This window comes from Myripristis murdjan, chromosome 5, assembly GCF_902150065.1.
Source record: "Myripristis murdjan chromosome 5, fMyrMur1.1, whole genome shotgun sequence".
In the NCBI taxonomy this organism is placed as follows: Eukaryota; Metazoa; Chordata; class Actinopteri; order Holocentriformes; family Holocentridae; genus Myripristis; species Myripristis murdjan.
In genome coordinates, this window is record NC_043984.1 from 29,644,365 (window position 1) to 29,670,416 (window position 26,052).

The 26,052-nt window shown below is 41.3% G+C and overlaps 1 protein-coding gene and 1 long non-coding RNA gene across 2 annotated transcripts in view; one reads left to right on the forward strand and one right to left on the reverse strand.

Annotated features, from left to right (window-relative positions):
* Window positions 1-24,271, forward strand: part of LOC115359032 (uncharacterized) — a 396,103-nt gene extending 371,832 nt beyond the window's left edge. Inside the window, exon 3 of the long non-coding RNA XR_003928227.1 lies at window positions 24,229-24,271. This is a non-coding gene — a long non-coding RNA (uncharacterized LOC115359032). The remainder of the gene's footprint in view (window positions 1-24,228) is intronic.
* cntn3b (contactin 3b) overlaps window positions 1-26,052 on the reverse strand; it is a 40,789-nt gene that overhangs the window by 2,363 nt on the left and 12,374 nt on the right. The window contains exons 4-19 of the mRNA XM_030051228.1: window positions 21,725-21,900; window positions 18,521-18,619; window positions 15,556-15,759; window positions 14,032-14,134; window positions 13,456-13,640; window positions 12,827-12,963; window positions 11,453-11,582; window positions 10,527-10,677; window positions 8,315-8,442; window positions 7,330-7,505; window positions 5,081-5,198; window positions 3,524-3,682; window positions 2,782-2,931; window positions 2,169-2,239; window positions 1,532-1,766; window positions 1,008-1,117 (exon numbers count right to left, since the gene is read on the reverse strand). Of these exons, the coding sequence (XP_029907088.1) occupies window positions 1,008-1,117; window positions 1,532-1,766; window positions 2,169-2,239; window positions 2,782-2,931; window positions 3,524-3,682; window positions 5,081-5,198; window positions 7,330-7,505; window positions 8,315-8,442; window positions 10,527-10,677; window positions 11,453-11,582; window positions 12,827-12,963; window positions 13,456-13,640; window positions 14,032-14,134; window positions 15,556-15,759; window positions 18,521-18,619; window positions 21,725-21,900 (2,332 nt within the window). The remainder of the gene's footprint in view (window positions 1-1,007; window positions 1,118-1,531; window positions 1,767-2,168; window positions 2,240-2,781; window positions 2,932-3,523; window positions 3,683-5,080; window positions 5,199-7,329; window positions 7,506-8,314; window positions 8,443-10,526; window positions 10,678-11,452; window positions 11,583-12,826; window positions 12,964-13,455; window positions 13,641-14,031; window positions 14,135-15,555; window positions 15,760-18,520; window positions 18,620-21,724; window positions 21,901-26,052) is intronic.

The following is a 26,052-nucleotide window of genomic DNA, read 5'->3' on the forward strand; positions in this document are numbered from 1 at the left end:
AAAGTACTGCTGTCTTTAAAAATATTCCAGCATATAGTACCTGAACTAACAATAAAACACAGCTTGCTACAGCAAGGCAGGATATTGTATTCTCTGAAACAAATTTAATTGCTCTCCTTCAGGGTATTAACTTCCAATTAAGGGTGCAGGTGACGAGATATTTGATGAAGCAAATGAAGTAATTCAATGCTTGCTTTAGGTCATATTCAATATTCATGTGTCTGGTATTAAGTGACATAAGAGTTAAGTCAATAAATAATTAAATAGAAATGTGAAGTCCACCCTTGGGATACTCCCACTATTCCATGTGCTCGACACATCTGTAATGAATTTTGTTATCAATTAAAACAGTGCATGGTAAGGATGACTATTGCATGACCAAATAAGCAATAAGTGATCACATTATTTTGAGACTGGATTGTATGTAGAGTTCCAAGAATATCTAATTGAAAGACTTTTTTTCCCCAATAAGCCCGCACATGTGCAGTGTGAGGAGCCAGATCCATACCGATGGTTGCCTATTGAGATTCAGTAGGTTAAATCCACTTTGGGATTGTGTTTGGAGAAATGAGCCCTATTCTAAAAGGACAAAGTGGCCAGTGCTATGGCAACTGGGGAGCTTTGTGCCGAGGGGCAGAGGTGACAGATATTGAAAGAGCACTAGGAGAAAATGCAAAGCCCTCTTTGCATTCTTAAAAGGATGAGGGATTTTTTTTCCCTCTGTGGGGTTCCTGTTGGTGCACTGAAGTAGTGAGGTCATTTCATGATATTATTACTCTTAAGACAAAATCTCTGTAGAGATACACATGAGGATACAGAAGAACATTATCACAACGTAAAAAAAGATAAAATCTAATTTAAAGAACAATGAATGGGTGATTATGAGCTGATGAAGGCACAGGGAATAGCACTACCATGTTATTTGGAAGGGGGAAAAAAAGTTTGCATCTATTGTTTTTTCTTTTTTTTTTTTTTTTTCTTTTCCCATGCAGAGATTCATAACGTACCTCATATCCGAGAACTCTTTCAGGGATGGTAGGGAGAGCTTCCCAGATCACTTCAATTTGAGCTGCAGACACACTTCTAGCCCTAACCCTCTTAGGAGCCACACTGGGGACTGCAGAAATAGAGCGCTGGTGAGAATCCCAGAGACTCATCCAACACCATCACACACACTAATAGTAATAAGAAGGCACAGAGCAGACCTGTAGTTTCACTGAAAAGCTATTTCCCCCCACTCTCTTTTAATAGGATCTGTGACTGACATAAGGGAAGACTATCTGCCCAGCAAATTCAATTAACAGGATACCTCCCTGACAGCGTGGTGTGGTAAGTGTCTGCTAGGATTTCCTGTAATCTATCGCCGCAATAACTAATATCAAGTTGACACTTCCAGCTTGAGAGGGGAGATAAAAAACAACGCTGTAAAAAACTTATTTCATCATTACTATTCAAGGTCATACTTGTAAGGGAAGAGATTAAGGCTTATTTAAACATTACACTCTGCTGTGCGAGGCTGCTTTTACTGTACCTTCCTCTGCTGAGTACACAGTGGCAATTGAACTGAAGGGCCCCTCCCCTCGGTTATTGTATGCCCCGACTTTCACGTCAAAAGGTGCGAAGGGTGGGATGGTGTCATTGCGGAAGACGTAACGTGCCACCCCAGGAGTGGAGATTACAGCTCGTGTCCAAGTGACGGTGCCCACTGGCCTGAAGGCGATGATGTAGCCAAAACCTTCTCCATTCTGCAGTTCCTCAGGCACAGGCTGGGAGCAAAACACAAAACTATAGTGATATTAAAACGCATACAGACAAAGATACAGACAGGCCCGTCTCTGTGCTAAAACGTGTACATGGAAGTGTGTGATTAGACACAACTACTTTCATTCCATTACCACCAAGAATGGTCCAGAATAACCTTTTGCCTTATCTTTTCCCCCTGCATGGGTATGTAATTGTGGATGAAGTGTGGCAGTCTTCAGAGGAAATGCTCTCTGTCCCTGACTAGAATCCCATTTGGAAGGGAGAAATGGCACTTGGAGGCTAAGCCAGAGGGGAGGTGTCTCACTCTAATGCGGGTCATAAAATTGCTCCATTCAATTCTGCACAATTAAGCAAAACCATTACTCGGCGATGGAGAGAACAGTAAAATGTGACAGATGACTTACCTCCCATGTTATCACTAATTCAGACTTTGTGCCGCCTCCACCTCCAACATCAGTGGGAGCTGTATCAGGAACTGAGAGGTAAAGCCCAGAGGGGAGCAATTAGAACACAGTTTACAAAGCTCGACGACAAGCCGACACTGTACTTGTAGCCTTACGACAAGGCTGCACGCTGTAGATATTGTTTTCTATTTTACACCCCACAAATCCCTCTCTCCGTGCAAATAAACTCTAACATTTCAGAGTATAGCGACTTACTGTTATTGCCCAAATGTCACCATGCATAAACAGCGAGCCAAGATCTGTCTGTTAAACCTAATATTTTGCAAATGGCACTCGACTCAACCCACTCCACTCCCATTCCCACTCAGCTATTTGTTCACTGCAGTGAGATGGCACAACTGATACTGTAGGTGGAGGAGCACTCGTGCACATCCTTGTGTGTGTATGTGGCATCCTTAAGTAAATGGAGCATCACATTTTATCTGTCAAATCAGCAAACAGTTCAAGAAGCTTTTAATGTCAGATGTCTAGTATCCTTGTATGGGTGTGTGTACTGTGTGTGTGTGTGTGAAGTGTTTGTTTGCTTTTAAAAGTCTGAGGGAGGCTCACGTACTGGCATCCTCTGTCCTGGTCTTGGCTGAGGCCGGGCTGGGCTCTCCCATGCCGACACTATTGCGGGCCACCACCCTGAACTCATACTCCACCCAGGCATTCAGACCCACCACTGTGGCTGTCAGCATGTTTCCATTTATCACCTCAGGCACTGCAAAGTGAAAATTAGATGCTTAGAAAATCAGGTTGTCACACAACAGGACACAGATGGTAAAAAAAAAAAATATATATCCACAACATACGCCAGTATCACAGATAATTATTTTATTTTTTTTTTTTTGTCTGGTTATCAGATAACTATCTCGCCTAATATGAATAGACAGTGCATTCTATGTTTAAAGTTGTAGAGTCACCTTAAGTGCCTCAATAAAATTCATGCAAGGACCCTGGCAGGAAATGTTATTCACCCAAAGGAGGTGGCAAACGGAGAATTGAAAGATGAAATCAAAAACTCTCAACAACAAAGAGCGGGCAGTCTGACCAAAGAAAGTTGGACTCACAAATGTTAGTAACAAATCTGCCAAGCTGATTTGAAAATGGGCATGTATGTATTTTATCATTATCACATTATGATATTCGTGGATACTCAAGTCCTTAAATATCAGCCCTTAATGCCATTTAGGTGCTAGTGGTGCTACACACACACAGTTTTTGTGATTCCTGTGGCTCAAAGATGGACAATAATTGAGATGCTCCTTAATGCCCCTTTAATATTTCATGCTTGGTCCTGCAGGTGAGGGTACCTGTGTCGACAGCTTGCCAGCCCACAGTAAAGGGGGTTCTGGCCTGGATGATGAAGCCAGTGATGGGGCTGCCGTTGTCTCTGCCGGGGGTCCAGGAGAGCTGGGCTGTGCTGTCTGTGATCTCCTCCACTGCTACCTTGTCAGGAGGACCGGGGGGACCTGACTCAATCAAGACAATAAGCAGGGTGAGCTTCCTGTCTCTCATCCTGCTTCATTCTCCTGCTCCATTCTGTTATCCCCTGACACCTCCCCCTCATCACACTCATACTCAGTACGTATCAAGGCCATCACACTCCTTTTAATTAAGGTCTAAGTCCTTAGTTTGTGCATGCAGGGACCTTTCATTCTCCGTACAGTATGTGATGTGTGGCTCTAAAAAGTGATTACTAAACATGGGGTGAGAGAGTAAGATAGAGAGAAGCAAGTGTTTATGAATGTAACGTGTAGTGGCATTACCACATTGTTGTTTCCTCTGCTGTTCCATTATTCAGAAGCATTCCATGGTATTTTGCCGATGTGTAAATGAGCCAATTATAGCCATTTTCTGTGATAAACATTGCCTTCCCAAAGCACCTGGGACGGCTATTACAGTTTGTTAAGGGCATGAATACCAATGTAAATCACCAGAGATAAGCCACCATGGTGAGCTAGACACACCAAACACATACCAACTAAGCTGCTTTTAGCTGTGGCTGAAATCACACATGTACCAATATCTTCAATGTGTTCCTTATTATTATGTTTTTTTTCCAAATTGCAGCAGTGGGGAAATGATGAAATCAGAACCTGGCATAAGGGTTGCTAAGGCAGCATCCATTATTCTTTACTGCACCATGTATTAACAAAACGCCTCAGGGCCTTTTTCATAGATGTATATGTATTTCTCTCCATGTCAGACTTCCCAAGGATACTTTCAGCATTTTGATTACTTCTGCAGAGGTTTTAATGCCTCATTATAACATCTAGCATATATGAGTGCCTTCAAGTGCATGTCTGGAGCACGTACATCCAATGTGGGAAGCACAAGCTTCTGATTTGACTGGTGTTCAAGTGCCCTGGTTGGAAATATAAGGTAACCATAGCAACCGTAAAGCATCAAACATGAACCGCATTACAAATCTATTTTTTTTTTATTTCAGTGTGTTCCATACAACTTCAAAGAGCAAAAATATTGAAAAGTTGCTTTCAATTCTGGCAGCTGAATGTAGAAAAGATAACGTGAATCAGGTGGGCCTATATTATTTTTCATTCTTTGAAACTACAAATTATTATTTTTTTTTTTACCATGAATGGGGGATATGTTTTTTATATTTTCTCTGCCATTTTTGCTGTCATGACATGTCACAACCAAGAAATTTCAGGTATCATGAATATTTCTGCATTTCCCACTTGTACTTGCAAATTTCTCACTTGATGTCTTGGGGGCGTTCATGTGCTTCTGACTTGTAAATATGGCAAATACGCTGTTTCCGACATACACTTGAAGGCACTAACAGTAATACACTAGCTGATGTGAATGAATGGGTACACGCCTGTGAAAGCAGTTGGTTCTATTACCTTTGACAACCAAGATGGCAGACGTAGACAGGCTCTCCACATCGGTGTCGATAACACAGACATACTTCCCCCCATGGTTCAGCTGGATGTTACGAATCATTAGATCTCCTGATATACTCTGGTAAGGCGAAATATCATTGATAAAATAAGATAAATGTAAACAATGTGACAGCATAAGATTGCCCATGCAATATAGTTCCATTATTTTACTGAGCAGCAAGTTTCTGCTTTCAGCTGAGGAATGTATGTAACATTTTTAACACTTTATCACAGCTTCCCAAGGCCACTGGATTTTGTGTCACTGGAAAGCAAACAGACACTGCAGATGTACTGTGAACAAACAATGCTATTGGCTGTCCTTGAGGCACAACTACCCCGCCCCCCGCGCTCCACCACCACCCTCCTCCAAACAGCTACCAGCCACACACAGGACCCACAAAACAAACATACTCTAGTTAATTGGCAAGACGATCCTAATTATTCTGTAATTACACAAGCCAAAGCAAGATATGAGTATAACTCCCAGTCTAAAGAGCAAATATTATTCTACATAAGCTTTATGCACTTGAATACCATGGCAAGGGAAATGTGAAAATCAGAACACATAAGATGATCTTATTAACTTTCTCATCTGCATATGGCCAGTTCTATGGTGTGTCTAAAGTGTCTTAAGTTATATTAAAATGAAAATACAGTGTGCAGGGGTATGAATTAATTTATGATGTTTGATGTGTAATAACGCAAATGTCAGCCAGGCACAATCATTCTTTTGGATCAGCTATATTGTCTCATTTTCACTCAGCATAGGAATCCGCTTTCTAAAAGTCACCTCTTGAAGCGGCCTGCCACAGAGCATGTCAACCTGCGAAATGGAGTGTGTTAGTTTTGGAGAAGAGTCACCTGGGGGTGAGCCAGGTAAAACTCACTGCAGTCATGGCAGATTTCATCACCCCAGTAGCCAGTGACCATAGCTCAGCTCTGGAGCAACTGGGCATGAATGTCCATGGATCTCCACCTCTCTGAGGCACTGACAAAGCAGAGCAAAGCTGACTGCCACTTATATGTGGCCATGGGCTAACGACTGCCTCTCTCTCTTTTCTCTTTTGCTCTCCCTTTTATCTCCTTTAGCCTGACAGCCTATATGCTCAGGTCACCACGTCTGCCTCTTTCTCCAATGTCAGCCACCAGCTGGCTGAGCCGAGAGCTAGCGGTCGAGAGCAAGGCGTCCTGCCTTGGCAGGCAGGAAGTGATGAGGCAGATTTGCTTTAATTATGTTAATTAATTCATCAGAAGCTGTTGAGCAAGGGCCTGGTAATCTCTCTGGGCAGGGGAAACAGATTCTGTGAAAACTGTATTTCATTATAACGCCTATATGCACCTTTCAGTGTCATTTGTAACTGCTATTTGCATCCATGCTACCATGAACTTAGCATGACCATACCATGGTGAGGAGAATTCAATTGTGATGTTAACTTTAGCCATAGATGACAGAGTGATCAAGCTGCTGACCTTGAATGATAAATGGCATTGCAAAAACACAAAAAAAAAGCTGTGTAAAGCAATTTGGTACAGACAAGCTCAGAACAATTGGCTTTGCCCTTCATCAAAAGGAACAAATATTCAACAAAGAGTTGTCACTTATCATTATTTCAAGGCATACGGATTTCAAATGAACATTTACTTGTGCCAGGCCTGCCCTTGGTTAATGCCAGCCAACTCATTACTTAATTATTTCGGGGCACAAGATTCATAAATAGGTATGCAAATTCAATTATAGCAGAGGGAGACGATAAGAAAATGTTCTCCCTTGAGGTGAGGAAATTAGAACTTGAAGGGATGAAAAGTATAAAGACTTTATTAATGAGACCCCTCTCTTTCTGAAATGGCATTTCACCAATAGATTTTCAGAAGTGTAGCACATGGCAGCTCACACAGCCAATTCAAAAGGTAAGTATCCTGATTACTGACCTGATAGTGCCATTCACTGAGGCTTTTGCAGCATATGAATGGAGGAACGTAACTGAACCCTAATAGATATCTCTATCTTTCTTACATTCCCTCCATCAGTGACCATGGGGAAACTTTTCAACTGGGCAACTCTTGACACAACTTTCTCTGCTCGGGTATTATTGGTGTCTAATAAGCCCTCAGCGAGGCAGTGGAGCATACCCTTGCACATCACACAGTATGTCCCAATTAATCCCAGAATAGCCGAAGAGTAGCTGAGTTTAACGCTCGAGATGACTCACCCCGCCCACTCTCTCAAAATGATCGCCGTCACGCTGGAAGTCGATGAGCTGGCCGTTGAACGCCCAGGAGAAAGAGACATCCAGAGCTGGATCGCAGGCAATCTGGCAGGGCAACACGATGCTCTCGCCAACAATAATCTCCATGTTAGTGGGCCTCAGGGTGATTCTGGTGGGCTCTGGCCAGACAACAGACGACAGTGTACGCATGTTAATGTCTCTGCCACGGGAACCTTTAACACCACCATGACCGCCACAACAACCATCTTACTCCCTTTCACAACTAAATTAAGCCGCCATCATTATACCAGCCATGGGTGTGTGCTTATCCTGATTTTAATAAGCTCTTAGATTCCAAGGCTGTTCATTAACAACATTTAATGGCATCTCCGGTTCACATTTTATGCTTCCATGGTCAATTTGGGAGAAAATGTTTGAAACAAGATTATGGAGACGGAGTGCATTCCTGTTTGTGACTGTGGAGAATTGGAGGCAGTGGAGTATGCTAGCCTAGTTGAGGAAAGGTCACAGTAATTAAATTCTATGACATTAAATGGTTCAGCTGTTGGTGTATGAGAGGAAAAGAAGCTAATGAGAAAAATAAGTGAGGTAACTCCACACACACACACACACACACACACACACAATAGATTCAACTGGAGGGCTACATTACCTTGTTACAGTATGTCACTGTATCTGAAAATGATGACCTTTAGAAAAATTAAGGATAATGTTTTGTCGCTTGCTTAACCAATATTTAGCATCATGTGTACCAGCTACTTTGATTTGAAAATCAACTTCTGTAACATTACATATGTAATGCAGTGATACTACCTGTTAATAACAGGCTCAAGAAAACAACAAGAGTCACAAGTGCGGAGACATTCACAACAGTTGACCTTTAACTTGAAGGACCCAAGCGGCAATAAAGAGTAATTTATTTTCGGGAGTTGTTGAGGGAGAGAAACAGGATATTGTATTGGCTCACCAGTGATAAGCAGCCTCCCAGTTGTGCTTGCGGTTCCAAACTGATTCTTAGCAATGCATGTGTAGCTGGCTGCATCCCGCCTGGTTACATTGGCAATCTTCAGCGTCCCGTTGGGAAGCAGGCTAATCCTGAGGGATGCAGAGCAGCTTTTCACTGTTTTGACTAAAGTGAAATGTGTAGGTGGACTTAGACCGAAGTGCTGGTGCAGGTCAGTCAAAGAGGTTACTGAAGCCAAAAGCATGCAAAGTAAGCACTAACAATACTTTCATTTAATTTACATAGATAGATACTGTAGATAGATAGATAAACAGAAGAGCTAGGATTAACTAATTAAAATTATTTAGGGCTAACAGCTCTTTAAAGCCCACCAAAACAGATGGCATGGGAAACTCTGGGACAACACGGTTTTATATATATATTTTTTTTCCATATAATTGTTTAAATAAAGCATTAATTTACAAAACAAAACAAAACAAAAAAATGTTACTGATCAATAAATGGACAAATAAAAGGCCATTTTTAATTTAGGTGCGGTTAGGGAAAACCTCAGTTATATCAGGGGCAATTAGAAAGTCCAATATGTATTAAAGTTCATTCTATAGCATGATGTAGTACATTATGGACAGTGCGCTGCACATAATTCACTCCAGTATAGTATAGTGACCAGCAGAAATTGTTTAAGAAAATTTATTTGAAGTTTTGAGATCCAGTGTGGGAAAACTAAATACACACAAAAAAAATAAGCAAAAAAGTTATTAAGGTTTTTTTTTTTTTTTTTTTTTTTTTGTCTTATTTTAATATATTTTTTTTTTATCTTAATTTTTATCTCAATTTTAAGGTTATATCAGATGCTCATACTTACATTCTAGATTGCCATCGTCTGTTGAGAGCAATGCATCCGGCTCAGCATGTGCAGTGTTTGCTGCTGTGTTTAGTTAAAATGTATGCACAATCTGTTGTCATAAAAACTCACTCCAGTTTTCAACATGACTGGGAGTGTGATTGAGTATTTTCCAATAAATACCTACAAATATCCATCTCGAAGAACTGTGTGGGCTTCACGTTGAGCGGATCCATTGTTACACAGTGAGCATAAATGTCATTTAGCTTAGGAATTTGCATATGTATAGCTATTCTATAGCTGCAGATGCAACTCAATATAGATGTAGATGCAAAGCAATACAATACTGTATCAGGCATGCTTCAGATCTGTATTGACAACAAGCTCTTTTCATATTTTTCAGTTTTTGATCTCGTTTTGAATCAGCAGCACAGAAATGATTCAAACAGTGCAAAGTTAAGTATTTCCTCGGTGCATTGGGATGCCTGTGTTAAAGTAGTTACTATTCAGCCCATCCTGCCTATTGCGTGTGCTGAGAATTTTTGATATACACCGAGTTGTGGGAGGGTTTAGTCACCACCTTGGCTGTTTTGTTCTTCCAATCATGATGATGGAAAGCCTGACAAACATTTATCAAATCTGTAATTTCAACAGCTGAGGCCATTGCTTTTAAACTTTTCCACTTCTAAGTGGGTCTTATCTGAATTTTTTTTCAGTGGCTTTTTCAATGTCTTGAATTCAACTGTTTCTGTATTTAATTGGAAATCAGACAGGGAAGGACACCAAAATTGAATTAAACACTATTTTTTGGCACTTTAATCAAGTAATGTTTAAAGTCAGCTCAAGGTCTGAATTTAGTCGTGTGTGTGCAATATCCCTCTGGTTCAGAGAGAGACCTTTGCTTTTTCTAATCTAACAGTGTCTTCTGGTAAAGATGCAAGGCCATGCATGCTCAGTAATTTCCTATCTCAAATTCTATGTGCATAAAGTAGAGCCTATTACTTTCATCACAGGTGAAGTAGATGTGCTTCAGTTTTACTTTTCAATCCCTCTCTCCACCAAAATGTTAGTTGAGAAATAGATGCTTGTCAACAGCCACTCCATATGGTAATCTTTCGTGTCCAGTGTCTTACGCATGCAGTTTTTATACCACCACAAAGCATTTCCATGCCTCAGTTTAATTGCACACGAGGATGCATGGTGTATGTTGGCCGTGTGGAATTGTCCTTGTCAGTGCTTTGCTCTCATTCTCTTCATTAGCCTTTCCTTCTATGCGTCTGCACAAATGCCAAATATGCTATTCAAACAAGTCCACTTGCAGTGAATGTGAATGAAGGCTGCTAAGAATATTCAGTTAGACTTTTATCCTACCTCTCAGTTCTCTGCAGGATCTCATTCCCTTTCTTCCACAGGCTAATTGCTGGGGGCGAGGCCTGGGGCTTGCACTCAAGAGTGACTTCGCTGCCTGAGCGAGCTTTTAGCAAGGCCCTTAACGGACTTTTGGAGAAACTGGGAGGTGAAGCTGTGAGTGAGGGGGTAGAGAAATACAAGAGATAAAAAACACAGGCAACTTGAACCTCTGCAGATCATCTGCTGTAGTGAGATTGACTCTCCCTCTGCCCTCAGCGTGAGCAGCACGAAATCTCAACTGAATCTTAGCTGAAGCGCCTACTGGGCTTAAGGCTATGAAGCCCTCCTCAAAACTAACACACACACACACACACACACACACACACACACACACACACACACACACACACACACACACACACACACACACACACACACACACACACAAACACACACACACACACACACACACACACTCACTACACATACTCATCACATACATCACCCCCACCCAGCCTCCAATCAGAGCAGGCTCCACTGGGTGTCTACACTGGACTTTGTCTGTCATCATCACATTTTGTCAGCCATCATTTGGACCCCCAAGTGTCATCACATATCAAGACAGAATTGAATTTCTCATTGAGCCAGTCAGACAGAAATCATCAAAGCCTGGCAAATAAATCAATACACCATCTACATGAGAAAACCCACACAATGCCACACAGCAATGCGTTTGTAGTATCCAAATCAATACGATGAAACGATTGAAAGTAAAATGAGACACTCCATCAGATTCATATTTTTGCTGGCAGAGCCCATAGTGACATCAAATGAGTCTGCAGACTGATTGCTGAGGAGAGCTATAGCAGCCTGGTGGTTTTATCTAAGGAGATGATCAAACGCACAGACAGATAAGCTGGATAAAAGCAGGAGGAAGGCAATCTTACCTAACACCATTAGTTCGGCGCTGGAATAAATAATGCCATGTTTGTTTTCTGCCACACACTGATACATCCCAGCATCTGACAGGTTTAACGCAGCTATAGAGAGGGCCCCATTTTCGATTTGTATCCGACCCTGCAAAGGAAAGAGAGAGAGAGAGGCAGTTCTGCATATCCAGTGCTAGGCCAGTCTATTATGTCCAGAGGCACAGGGGCAATTACTAGTACACCATGAAGGGATGAAGACAGCAGGAGAGGAAAAATAGAAAAAAAGGCCTTTATAGCTTCATGTCGTTCTATGTATGTTCAGATTGGGATGGGGAAGGGATGAGGGGGCAGTTGAAAAAAAAATGCTGACCTGCAACTTAGATGCAAAGGAAAAAAAGCCATGTTGACAATAGCAGCAGTAGCGCATTAATAAGTCATTTATTTTCTGTGGCTATTCAGTTGGAAAAGCCGTGACGACAGGTCTGCTGATGTCTTGGAGTGAATTTTAACTTGATCAGCTGTTCAGAGATTCTGAACACAGCACACCACAACACTAGGACGCTAATTTGATATGTCAGTGGGTGTGGTTTCTCAGGTTGCATTCATCACTGGGGATACATATGGAAGGTGGGGCTTTGGGGAGAAAAGAAACCATTAGTGAAGTACAAACCCGTCCTCTGCAAGTAGACACCATGCAAACACTCTTAATTTTTAGAGTGAGCCAAATCTCTACATATATTATGGATTTGTAAACTTTTGTGTAGTGATAGCCATGTTGACACTCATGTATTTCATTCTCTTTGCTGTCAAATACTACAAATTAAGAACTACTACTACACAGCAAATAACATGATCAGCAGGTCACCAATAGTCCATTCATTTCCCACAGAGCTGAGCTGCTGATGTCACTACATTTTATTAAAGGTAATTAGTGTAAAATGCATGAAAAGTTATTCAAAACTTTCTATTGCTCAACAACCTTTATTTGAAAGACCACAGGAAAACCTCTCAAAAACGATGCCTAGAGAATGGCTGTTTGTGATTTTTTTTACGATTTTCAATTCATGTAACCTAATTTGTGTCTCCAGCTAGCTATATCAACTCATCAAAAAATATGCTAAACAATGTACATTTTAATAAGCAGAAAAAAAAAATGTGATTTGGCCATTCTAAGCTTTGTGGCTGCAGGTCGAGACATAGATGTGATTGGAGCCTCTCACATCACATCACAATCAGTCAGAATAAAGCAACCCACCAATCAAATCACTCGCAGTGTGAACATGGGGGAATGGGGATAAAGAGACTGCGAGCAACTAGAGCTGGAGCTGTATCAAGCAAGTACCAGACGGCCTGTGCGGATCCGTGAAACAACCACTTTAAAGGTCTCCATACCTCAGACATGATATTCTCGCCATTCTTCAGCCAGCTGTAAGATGGTTTAGGCTTTCCATTGGCTTTGCACTCCCAGAAGAGGTTTTCCTCAATGGACAGAGCTGAGTCCGTCATTGTCTGGAGCCAATGAGGTTTTGCTGTGAATAAATGAAAGCACTGCCTTTACAAAGACCATTGCATTCTAAATCTGAAAGCACTGGATTAGTACAGGTAATATTGGGAATTATACAGCCACACAAAAAGGCAGCAGTCTCACAGTAAATCATCAAAGTTTGAACTCCAAACTTGCATTACCTGCATAATGAGAAATATGGCTTGGTAAACATTAATATCAGTGGCTCTTACCAGCGGTGAAAAAAATAAAAATCTCACTTCTGACTCAACTGCAGTAATGACTGGGACTATTTATTCTGAGCCTCTAAAATAACATATACTTTGGCTTATTGCAGAATAAACAAATTACATGTCATGTCATGCCGACATTGTGGTCAACACATTATTGACAGTTAGGTTTCCTATCAAATGGCCATTGATGTATCCTTTACAAATGTGGGTAGCTGCTATAGAAATACATGCTATCTCGAGTCTCTCTGGATTCTCTCTCATGCAATTTGAAACGGTTCACTTACCATGGAAGGAAATGCGACCTCGTGCAGTGTTTTTGCCTCGGCTATTCTCTGCCACACACTCGTAGGTTCCTGCATCTTCTTGCTGGAAATTAGGGATTTCAAGGACAGCATTTGAGTTCTTCATTTTGACTTTGCTGGGGAAAGGGACACCACTGGTTCTCCTCCAGCTTATTTCTGGGACAGGGCTGCAAAAGGAACAAAAAAAAAAAAAGAAACAAAGAAAGATGATGACAACTGTCAGTCCAAGTGATCAAAGTGTGATTACGCATGCAGAGGGCTCTATGAAGCAAAAGGCTTTTGAATTATTATTCCCTACAAATTGAGCTATCATCTGTCTTCACTTGCTCAGATTTAGCTCTGAAAAGACATTTGATTTCTATTTCCATGGCTTTGTTTTCATTCTGGAGCCCTTGCTCTCCCATGGATTGATGACACAGTGATTAGTAATGCTACTGTACAGCATGTTCGTGCATCAAACAGGTTGCATTTGCCCATCCTCCAGTCCTTACAAGTAGCACTAATTCATGTATAAATGTGGGCGCAGCTGGTGCCACATGCACAGTGGCACTGACTTACTTTCCCAAAGCAAAACATTCCAGTTTCACCACTGATCCCTTTGCAGCTGGAACTGAATCTGGGAAGTGAACTTCTATTTTGGGTTCATATTCACCCATTACTCCTACAAAAGAGAGACAACAGATAAAGAAGTCTTTACATCAATGATTAACAACATACAGCGTTTACACAGCGGATCAAAGGCAAAGCAGTAACACCAGGGGGCCAGCAAACATAAAGGTCTATGTGTGTGTTTGTGTGTTTATGTGTTTGAGGGTGTGTGTCTGTGTGTGTACATGCATGTGTGTATGTAGCAAAGCTGACCTCTGACAGAAAGAACTGGAAGTGGAGTGTAAAATATTCAGAAAACACACTAGGGGTTAAGAGTGCTTCGTCGTGGCTTATCACCTGTGGCAATGTTCATTTATTTTAGAATGCATTTCATATTCATGTCACCAAAACAGGCCAAGACTTTTCTTCCGGGAAGAAGTAGCACGCCCTTTACTCTTACCAAGTACAACCCCAAAGTCTAACACTTATAGCTGCTTTGGGGTCACGCGCATGCTTTCAGATTAAAGGTCACTGAAGATTTGGAAAAGCTGCGATAAGTGATGTCATCTACACTTAATGATTTGAGTGCTTCAATTAAGAATCTGTGACATTTTCACATGAATACATTTCTATCAGGAGAAATGATTTTTCATATTACCACCTTAAAAAAATGACATAATGATCATATCAGTGATTTTAAATGTTTAGCCCATTGACTACAATTTAGCCTCATTTAACACTGGGACAAGTCATTTTTGAAATCATGCAGGGGTACTTAAGATTCAGTAACATATAATCAAAATCAATTTCCAAATTTGAGTTTTGGTTGAAACACCCAGTGTATAATATTCTTAAGCTAACAAAGTCATCAGCATTCATAAACCATGGAATAATAATTTGTTGTGTAACACAAACGTTTCCCAAGGGACTATTCTGGCTCTTTCATGGCCAATTTCAATTTCCAAACACCAGTGCTGCTTTTAGGAAAACTAATGTGGACAACTATATTCCCATGATGTAATACTGGCATAAAGAAAATTTGAAGTCTCGTAAAGTTAATATTGAAATAAGATGTAATGAATAGAAACCAATGGCTGGACAAAAATCAGTGTTCTAAAATATGACCACTTGTTTTGGAAACAGATTAGCAGAAATATGAACATATATGTTGTAGATATTAAGCTAAAATGCGGAATCACTGGGTTGGCCCTTTAAAAATGTAATCAAATGAAAAAGTTTGTTCCAAAATGAGCTTTCAACCATTTTGAAAAGTGGAACCCTAGAACCTTGACATGAAATTACAAGTGTAGATTACTGCTAACGCTGTTAGTCCTAATATTGGATTACTGTGAGTATAGCACCTTTGAGATTACATATAAACATAACCGGTAAAAAGTATAAAAAGTTAAGACCTTTTGTCTGAACACCATAGTGACCAGTGGGATGAACCAGGGGGTTATAAACTAAAGGTTCCTTGTTCTCTGCAGAATTTACCATCACTCCTGAGGACCAGTGGAGTGGGAGAGCTGAGGACCTTCTCCCTGGTGATAGTGTTGTTGACCACACAGGTGTAATTGCCAACATCTGATGGCTCCACTTTGGCGATGTACAAACTCCCTGTCTCTTGGGAGACAAACCGGCGAGTGTCTTGCTGGACAAAGTATGGGTATTCATTGAAGATCCATGCAAATGTCAGCTCTAGGATGGAAAGCAATATAATATTCAATTTAATGCAGTGGCTTTCCACATTCAGTCCTCTAAGCAATTCTGAGCACGATCAGTTCCACACATATTAGATACATCAGCCTCTATGACTGGAAAATAGTTAAACACAATAAAACACACACCACTGCAGGGATATAATGTTAGCATATCACAAAATGTTCCTCCCGTTATCTCAGTTTCCTTCAGAAGAGATACCAAGACATGGCAAATGTAATAGCTATCAGTAAAAGCAAAGAAAGAGTGGACCAAAGGTAAGGGAGCGAAACAAAACAGATTACAGCGCCTCACTGGCACTCCCCTGACACATGGCTGCCATTCCCCAAGTCCCTGAATGGCTTGGTGCATTGATGGATGGAAGGATGGATGGACGGATAGATGGATAGATGGATGGATGGATGGATGGACGATGATAGGTGGGTGTGGGGGCATCATCAAGATCTGACTCATGCATTCCATGCTCCTTCTCAAGCAGCAGGTCTAACTTAAGAAAGGAGAGGCCTGCCACGATGCATTACTGTGTCATTTTGAGAAGAGCACACTGCGCAGAATTGCAGAAGCGAGGAGATGCTCTGTGTAATCTACCACTTTGGAGGTGAGGGGAGTCAAAAGGTGTACGCAATGACTGTCAATCATATCCGCTCCCCCGAGGGAGGAAGCCTCCGGGCTTTGGATGGGATTGAGTCTCCGAGTTGGGTGCAGCGATGCAGATAGAAACTCCTTCTGATTAAGCAAGCAGGAGCAGGGTATCCCTGACTCTGAGCTATGTGGCCGTAATGAGCAGTGATAGCATTTGTCAAACAAATGTAAGTCAAGGGAGGACGAGAAATACAGTGCAACAACCTTGCTTATTGTTATACATAATAGCTTTTATATAGCAGAAAAAAACTTACTAATATGCCATAGCTGTGACACAAAACAGGAAACATCTTATAATTGAGCCCTCCAGAGTAAACAAATATTTATGATGGGGCACAAAAGTAATGCAATCACTTTAGCTTGCGACAATATTTCATTTACAGCCATGTCTTTGTAACTTGATAACTAATATGCCAGTGGTGGAAGGTTCTGTTGGAGGCTAGAAGCCACCGATGCGCAATGAAGACCTGCAGGGATGCCTTATAGTTAAATAATGAAGGTTCATTGGAGTTCAAGGTTATGTACAACAGCCAGGCTTCAAAATGCAAAAAGCAGAGAGCGAGAGAGAGTGTGGGAGACCGCATGTGCAGCACAACAGTACCTTGATTCATTTCAGAAAATGTGAGAAAACACTATAGCACTACAGTAACAGCAGCCAACTGCGTATAAGCTCATGTCAGAGTGGAAAGATGTCAAACTGTATTTCACACAAGGTACTCTGACCCATTATCCCATGGACCGGCTGTACAATACACTGCACTACAAACTGTACTCTTGTGAAGAGAATTGCCCATTCCTGTGTGCAAGCTACTGGATCTAGACAGTGACAAGCTTGGCAGCAGCCATTGTCCATGTCCTCAACTGAGAAAGCACACCAGCAGGATACACCTCCTTCTTCCATCTGTAGACTCGCATAGCTTGTCACCGAATCGGCTCTATTTTGGATTTTTTGTCATGACGCCAGCAACGTTAACTAATGAAAAATGTATGTACACCCTCCCTAGAGACAGTATAATGGTTAAAAGTACAACTTTTTGATGCTAATAAATGTTGACAAGAATCACACCCCTTCCCCCAACTTTAAGCATTTATAAAAAGTGTATAACCAGTTAATAAATGCTTTCTAACTCATTATTCGTCGCACATATAAGGATATCATTAACATGTATAAACAGTGAAATCACTCTTTTTGGCACTGTTTGACATTCTCTTCAAAGTTGTTCCTCCACTATTTAAAACATTTAAAACATGTTTATAAATGATATTGATATCCTTACATATGCTTACCATTATGTTACAGTATGTTAGAAACCATTTGATGACTAAAATAAAATAAAATAAAGTGAATCAGCTGACAGTATACAATTCAAAACAATATAATGACAAAATATGTTAATTACAAGAGCATTTTATACAGCAAATACACAACCCCTTAATTATTATTGCAATTATGTCTAGTGAAACTATGTGTTTAGTAACACTTCCAACCTCACTGGTTTGAGTCACGCACACAGAAAAAAAAAAAGAAAAAAAAAAAGAAAAAGTTTCTCCCTTGTTACTTCTCTTTGGATAGAGTGCAAATGAGGTCTGAATTTCCTTTATGTTCAGCATTCAAATGAGTTGGGAAAAGTTAGAATTGATTATCTGATCCAGGATTCAAACCACACTGCATTACCGGTGGGTTAAGACTCCAATTTGAGGAACATATGCTCAAAAGAACCAAAATGAAAAATAAACAAACAAACAAACAAACAAGTAAAAAAAAAAAAAAAAAAAAAAAAAAAAAAAAAACAGGCAAAAGGGGATTTGTTTGGTAGCTTTCTGTATGAAATAAGGCTATGATTACTAAGAGCATGTGTACACATAAATGGCTATAAAAACAAGATTAGCTTTGTGAGTAAGGAGGTAATCCTTTATCAAAGGTTGCCATGGGAAACAGATTGGAGGTAGTTCTTCATGCAGAGTATGAGTCACGTAATAATAAGAGAAAGTATATAATTTACATGTGTTAAACACAGCTCATGCTTTAAGATGCTAATACAGCATGGCGAGCTTGGAACGATGAAAAACCAAGATAGCAGACATGAGTTAAACTTACCTCCAGAATGCATTGGTGGCCCACATAACAAAACCACTCCTTGGCCCTCCCGCACGTTGACAGCACTCCTCACAGTTTGGGTTTTGAAGTTATCAAGGTCTAATGAATCAAATAAGATCTAGCATTAGACAGCAGCTCAAAGACTGTAAGATCACAAACAACACAGGACTGTACATCAGGCTACTAAAATGAAGTGGAAAAAAAAAAGAAAGACCCCCATTCATGTCTTTGATACGTATAGTTCAAAATCTATTTCTGACATAACTTTTCCTACACTTGCTTCACAGAGGCATGTTTTTGATGTTACATTTTGAGCTGCAGGACTGTAATGGGGTATCACTGATTGCCTTGGGACACCTCCTGACAGCATCCAATGCTTTCAAAGGCATCTGGGGTGCTGATGAAATAGATGGCCCTCACTTGGTGACGTTTACCTTGCAACACAACACTTTTGTGCAAGGAAAAGATTAGGCTGAAGCTGGATAAAATGAAGAGCAGGGAAGAAAACGCTTTTCCGTGGACTGAACAAACATGGAGCAGCATGCGTGACAAATGACAGTTTGCAGTGCCAGGAGCAATAAGCAACATCATTATTAAATGTGGTGTAATCTTGCACTTAAAAGCATTAGCTTCCCCATCAATACTCTCACCGCAATTTATCCCCTGCAAATGAATGAGGAGTTGCTGGCAGACAAAACCTAAACCTGGGATGATAAACCACCCCTGGCTTCATGACTGATGGGGGGGAGCTGCCGCAGTTCGCTCTGTACTCTGTCTGCACCCTCTGGCTAACAGCCTGGAGTAAGCCTTCCAAACACAAACAAAAGAAAGTCAGTGTGACCGATAAGAGAAATTAGGAGAGAGAAGATTATGGAGAGAAGTGGGACAGAGTGTGGGTAAGATTAATGAGCGGCTCTCTGATGACCGCGGTGGAATCAAACACAGCCAAGTCACGGCAGGACACGGAGGAGGCCACAGGAGGAGATGGCCGACTTGAAATACAGACAGAGGCGATGTGCTTGTGATCTCAACAGGCTGCCTTGGTAAATACAGAGTCCATCTCCTAAAGACATTTATGATTCTGAAAGGCAGAGGTGGAGTGAGACTCTCATACCAGGCTGATTTAAGAGGGGTATCAAAACAGTAGTCGATAATTAAAGCAACACTGCTTTTGTGAACAGTGGGAGACGAATCAGAGGAGCTGCTAATGATCACTAAGTGAACAAGGCGAGGATGACTCCTTCACCCACATCTCACAAAGTGGCAGAGAAGAGGCTGGAGATGGAGCAGGGCTCAGTGCTGTGGGGGATACGCCTCTGTCTTCTCTGGCCTCTGAGCTGAAGAATAATGGGCTTCACTGGGGTGAACTGACCACACACACAAAGTCCCAGAGCCAGAGGCCAGACTCAGCGGCAGCAATGCCTCTCTAAGCAGAATCAATCTATAGCACACAAGAATGCCTCTCCAATCATTATTGCTTGATGATGATTGGTCTGGTCAATGGTGCTGACATTTACCTTCAACATTCCCTGTCATACACAGCGTCCACCATCACTACCAAGGTGGTCTTAAGCATGGCATTGAATTATGACAGGTTCCAGTGGCACCACACCACAGCGCACCCACTCCTCTGAATGTGTGTAGGCTGATAATGTGTGTAGGAAACAGTGCTTGGTTTAAACACTGTACAAATGAATGCATTAGAGCGCTCAGACTGATGATAACTAGTAACTTACTGTTAGTCTTGCAATTCAAGTTTACTTGGTTACTTTTTCTAATAAGAAAGCCATTATCTTGGTTCTTTTGTTGTGGCAAAAACAAATAAAGCGTGTAGTGTTAAACAACTGAACTGTGAAGAACTGTGAAGGAAATTTTGCATTTGTCTCTCCTGTTATTACCCTGCAGAGTTAATCAAGGCCTGTACGTGGCTATGAAATATGTTGACTATAGTGTTAATACACAGTTAGTGAGAGTAATGATGAGCAAGGCATCATAAAGGGCTTCTATTTTTAGTAATGCTAGAACGCGTTACTCACTTTTCTCAGGAGTTAATGCTGTAATGTGACATAATAAGGTATATAAGGTATTTTTAATGTGAATAAAATTGTATGGCAATGCAGTTTTTATGAGTAACATTCCCAAAAACTGATATAAACAAAGAACACCGAAATTGTTAATTAGTTCATCATAAATATGCATTTTGATGCTGAAGTGCGCAAGGTAAAAATTAATTCTAATCAAGTTTTTAATTGTTGTTACCTTAAACAAACAGCTGTGGATACCTTTGTTCTCTTACAGTAGCTGCAGCTTAATTTTGGAGGCAAGCAAAGCAAGGAGGAAGGTAAGGCATTTCTATCTTAGGGCAGTGGCCTCATTACATGGAAAAACAGTCAAGAGTATCAGCCATGCTGATCTCCTAGACCTCCCTCACTGTGCATTAGGCAAGACAATAAATGTCAAGCAGCTCTGCTCTTCACCCAGTCCCCACAAGTGAGATTCATTACTGTGCTATTGGGATAATGGCAGTCCATCTCCTGAGAGGAAGTGAAAGGCTCTCTATCCCAGGGACATGATCAATAGCCAGCGGGCTTGATAAGGGGAGGAGAAAGGTGCCTCTGTGCTGCTGGTCCGGAAGGTAGGACCCCACTCCTGAACATCACAGTCCAACCCCCCTTGTCTGTCTGCCAGTAGGCTGGCAGGCCAGCAGACAGCCTGTCACAACTGATCTGTTCACAATCTGCCATACATACTGTATACGTATATGCAAAAATGGCTGTTGATTACAAAGATACAAACACTTCTTAAGCATTATTTGTGTTGGTCTCCTTTCAAGTCTGGATCACAGGGGCTGGCATACCGCTTGGCAAAATATGAGTCAATTCGAACTGAGCATAGATGCTGTCAGAGTTGGAACCACTAATGAGAATCAATGGAGTTCAGAGGCAGTCAGAAGCTGCCTCACCCACTGTGTTTGTTGCATCTGACATTTCATTCGATTACCATTTCCCTCTTGAAAATCTATTCCCAGGCAATCCACATGAGGAACTGGAATGCTAAATGGAAAAAAAGGTCCCTGCCACAACTATATTATATATGTGTCAGAGTGACATACACCATCCACAACTGGAGCGCACAATCACAGTGTTTACACGCAAGATTACATGTTAATGCCAGAAACATATTAGCGAGTGCAGGATCACTTACATGCAAACTGGAGGCTGGCTCTGCGACTGAGGATGGACCCCCACGTGTTGAAGGCCGTGCATTGGTATATCCCTGTGTCTTGGTCCCTGTCCAGACTGCTAATGATCAGGTTGCCCCCAGACATGTGACGCCGGTAGTCATTCCCCAGATCAATGAGTGTTCCGTTTAGTGACCATCTGGAAAAACGCAAACACAATCAGTAGCTGAGCCTTGGGAGATGCACACTCATGCACAACATTTATCATGGGGATTGATTTGATTGGCCCGCCCCCTTCATGCACCCAACACAAAGGTGAGTAATAAGAGTTGAGATCTTTATTACCAACCAACTACAGTATAGGCAGGAAAATCGAAGTACCCCCATCCCCTACGGCAAGTTAGGAATAGAAAATCACTGACCATGCCCTGGCCATCAGGGAAGCTCAAGCTCACAGTGCAACTTTTCAGGGTTTTTTAATCAGTATTGATCAGCTTAGATCTGGTTAATAATTTCAGCAAAATTCCAAAGCCATGAAAAGAAATTTGCTTTGAGAAGTAAGTCTAGATTATCTTATACACACAGGGTAAATGTGGATCTCATATTCATCCAGTTTTATGGAAGAAGTGTTTGTGTTTGTGTTTGTGTTTTTGTTTCACTTTCTGATTAATTGCCAACATGACATCTTTATATTGCAGTGTCTACAGACAATTTCCTGTTCCCTTTAATGAAAGGTCATGATACTCCATCACACTGGTTCATAAAATCCAAGGCAGCGACAACTATCAATTATCAAAAATCAAATATCAAGGCAAACCACTGACTATTGTTTATGCTGAGCAATCAAACGTTACTTATTAGGTAAGTGGAACATCATAAGCTGCAGGTAAGAGGGAACACACAGCACACAATGTCTATAGGGAGTGAATACTATTGAGTTCACCTTGATGGATTATGCAGATTCACAATGTCTGTCAGTAGCATATTTGATGCAGTTTCACACTGCGTGATATCCATTAGCAGCAGGGGAGAGTAATGAGACTTTATCTATCGGAGAACATGCTGTATGAACACTGATCAAAGGGGATGAATTACGGGAGATGTGATGGAGACCGTTGTTTTTTTTTTCTTCCTTTCTTTCCTTGCGGAATGTGTGAGAAATGAAACATGATTGGGATGCCACGTGTGAGTCTGCTTGAGCAATGTGGCTCGATGACTGTGAAATGACAATTCCAATGATAAGAAAAAAAAAAATCAATATTATTTTTCCTCGCGGCAAACTAACAAGCAGTTAGAATGGTGCTTCACGTACTCTTAAAGCCAGTCATGACTCTCCTCAGTTTCCTGCCTGACAGACAATAAAAGATGATGCTGTCTTTCATGTTGTAGCCTGCATTATTCATCTTACAGTCTGTGCCATTCACTTAATCTGACTGATTTTGTCACCAATCCAAGAACTGAATTACTTCAGAAATGCCTGAAGATACTTGGCAAAGCTTATGTTTCTGAGAATACATATACTGCCTATGAACACATATACTCTATAATACATTATATGAACATTTAAAAAAGTGTGTTTTATTATTACATCTAAATTTTCTCATTCCCTCATTCTGAGTTCCCACAAATTTGTTCTTTTCTCCATTGCAGCTGTGCTCTGCTTTCCATTTCTCCATTTCAGGCTCACACAATCCTTTGTGCAGACAGGAAGATCTTGCAAGTTCAAGAGAAGGAGAGGAGACTGAATGGAAAAGAATGGGTAGTTGGCTATATTTGCAGACACACAGCATGATTGAAACTAATGGGAGAGGATGGTGGGCAGCCTGAACAGATCACACACCCCCAGAGCAGACAGTTGGCTGGGTGTGAGGGTGTCTTTGCACCACTGACACAATCAATAAGCCACCTACTCTTGCAGCAGCAACACCTGAGAAAGACTAACCGCTGTAGCACTAAAAGACATGAGCAACCTGTCACCAGCGTCCCTCGTTGGCCTTTGCTGTGAACTCCAACACAGGTTGTCTATGACAGCGTGAGAGGTGATGATGAGGAGTGAAAGTGGGAAAAATTAGGAGGTGCAAAACAAGACTGGTGTCATTCAACCTGGGGGGGGGGCAATTTAATGGAATAAATTTGAGATCTATTTTTATTGTGCTTTCAATCCTGTGAACAAAATGTGTGAGACTTTGGATGGTGGCAACTAATTATGCGAGGGTGAGGTCATTTCAAAATTTGGAAATCATGCAATGCCAGTAAACTGCACGCAACCCATGCATGTTTACCAACCTGGCCTTTATACAAAAGGATACCCAAGAAAGCAAACAGGCACAGGATCAAACACTGGTGACTCCAGCATCTCTGCACAAGGCGCTCACTAGTTACTGCAGGAGACACTTTGTATTTCACTCTTAAGTTTTGATTAGTTGCTTCCTGGGGGCAGCGAGGATTTGCCAGCAGTGACCGTTTGCAGCATGAGGATTTAATTTGATCAAAAAGGATGAAGCTACAGTGTCTCAATGGCAGACAGCCTCACTTTGTGACTTAGGCTCATAAAATGTGTCTATTTTTACATAAAAATCTTGCCTGTTCTAGTTTTAATGAACACAATCGACTACAAATACTTACCGGTGACAGCAACTCCAATGCTATGCCGCTTGTAAACATTTTTTGTTCTTGTACTAGGAGCAGAAATAATCAGGCAGCAGAATCAGACTGACAGGCAGTCTTCGGGCTTTGGAGATGAACTCCCACACTTACCCAACCACCTGGTTTCCCAAACGGTGGAAACATCTCATTGATTTCATTAATTAATCATAATGATCATCACTTCAGATGCCAAAATCTTTTCAACCAGTTTCGTCTAAAGGATTTGTGCTACATAAATAAATTTGCCTTGCCTACCCGCTATATCCTACTAACTATACTACTCGTGCCACCTGTGCTTTAACATATCTACACCCACTTGGAAAAATAAAATCATGTCATCTATAATATAATCACATCCGAATCTTTTTAAATCATTAATTACAAAAAAAAAAGTTACTGTAGCTACGGTAGTTGCTTGTAATCTGCTCTAAGACATCTACTGACGAGTACAACTCAACACGATAACAAGGAGCTGTCTACATTTCAAATAGCGATATTTACCTTGCATCTCCTGTCAATGCTGTTTCAATCTCAAAGCGGACTGCCCCAGACAAAACAAGAGATGCTGCAATAGGCGCAGGTTTTTAGTTTCAGTGCATAAACTAAGCATATTGAATCTAACGCAAATCAGGCAGAGCGGAGCTTAAGTCGGACACAGAGTCTAGGAGAGCAGTCCTATCTGCTGTGCTGTGCTGCAGGCGAAGGCTGATCTCGGCATGCTCTCAATGAACTCTGGCTGACCTTGAGGTTCACATCAATTTTGCATGAGGTCTCTTCATCAAATAGAGACTATAGGGATTGTGCTGCAGCACTGTCTTACCTGAGTTTCCTTGAGGCTAGACATCCACAGAGACGCTAGTGACCGCACACACACACGCGCGCGCACACACACACACACACATGCAGAGCTTAGAGCTGATAATGGAAATTCATCTGCTGACCAGGGTACTCTCTGCAATTAAGCTTAGTACTTATTGCTGTTGCATTTTATTAAATTGATATTTCATTTGGTTTTCAACTCAGTGTAATACAATAAATAATCCAAAAACCACCCTGTATCAGTGTAAGCGTTTCTTAAGTGTCTGTGTGTGTATGTGTGACTGTGTGTGTGTGTGTGTGTGTGTGTGTGTGTATGTGGGTGGGTGGGTAACTGATATTTGTTAATGTTTTTTTCCTTTGAGCTCCCATAGCCCGGCACACACACACACACACACACACACACACGCATACACGCACTCATTTGTGAATAGGCATAACACATGCATAAAACCGCTTTAAGTGGTTATGCTTTTAAGTGCATGTTTGAAACCATTTGAAGGATCTATGCTATTATCTGGCCCCGTGCTGTGTCTCAATTCACGGAGAAAACAGCATCTTCTCATTCCCCTCCATCCTTTGAGTGCTATTTATGTGTGTCTTACCCAGCACAAACCTATAAACAAAAGCAGAGTCACGCCATCTTCCTAGATGGTAGGAGACACCAGCAGAGTGCTGTTTATTCCACCTTTCCAATCACTGCCATGCCCTTGATTCTGTATTAGTGTAGATTCACAGTAAACACGGTGACAGGTGTATTCATAAACCGTCACTCAAAGCGCCAGAGTTTGCTCTGGCACCACACTGAACTATTTGTCAACTGAAGTACTGTCAGAGTTCCCATTCCTATATTCGGCCTGTCAGAGAATTCAGAGCCAGCCCTGGTGAG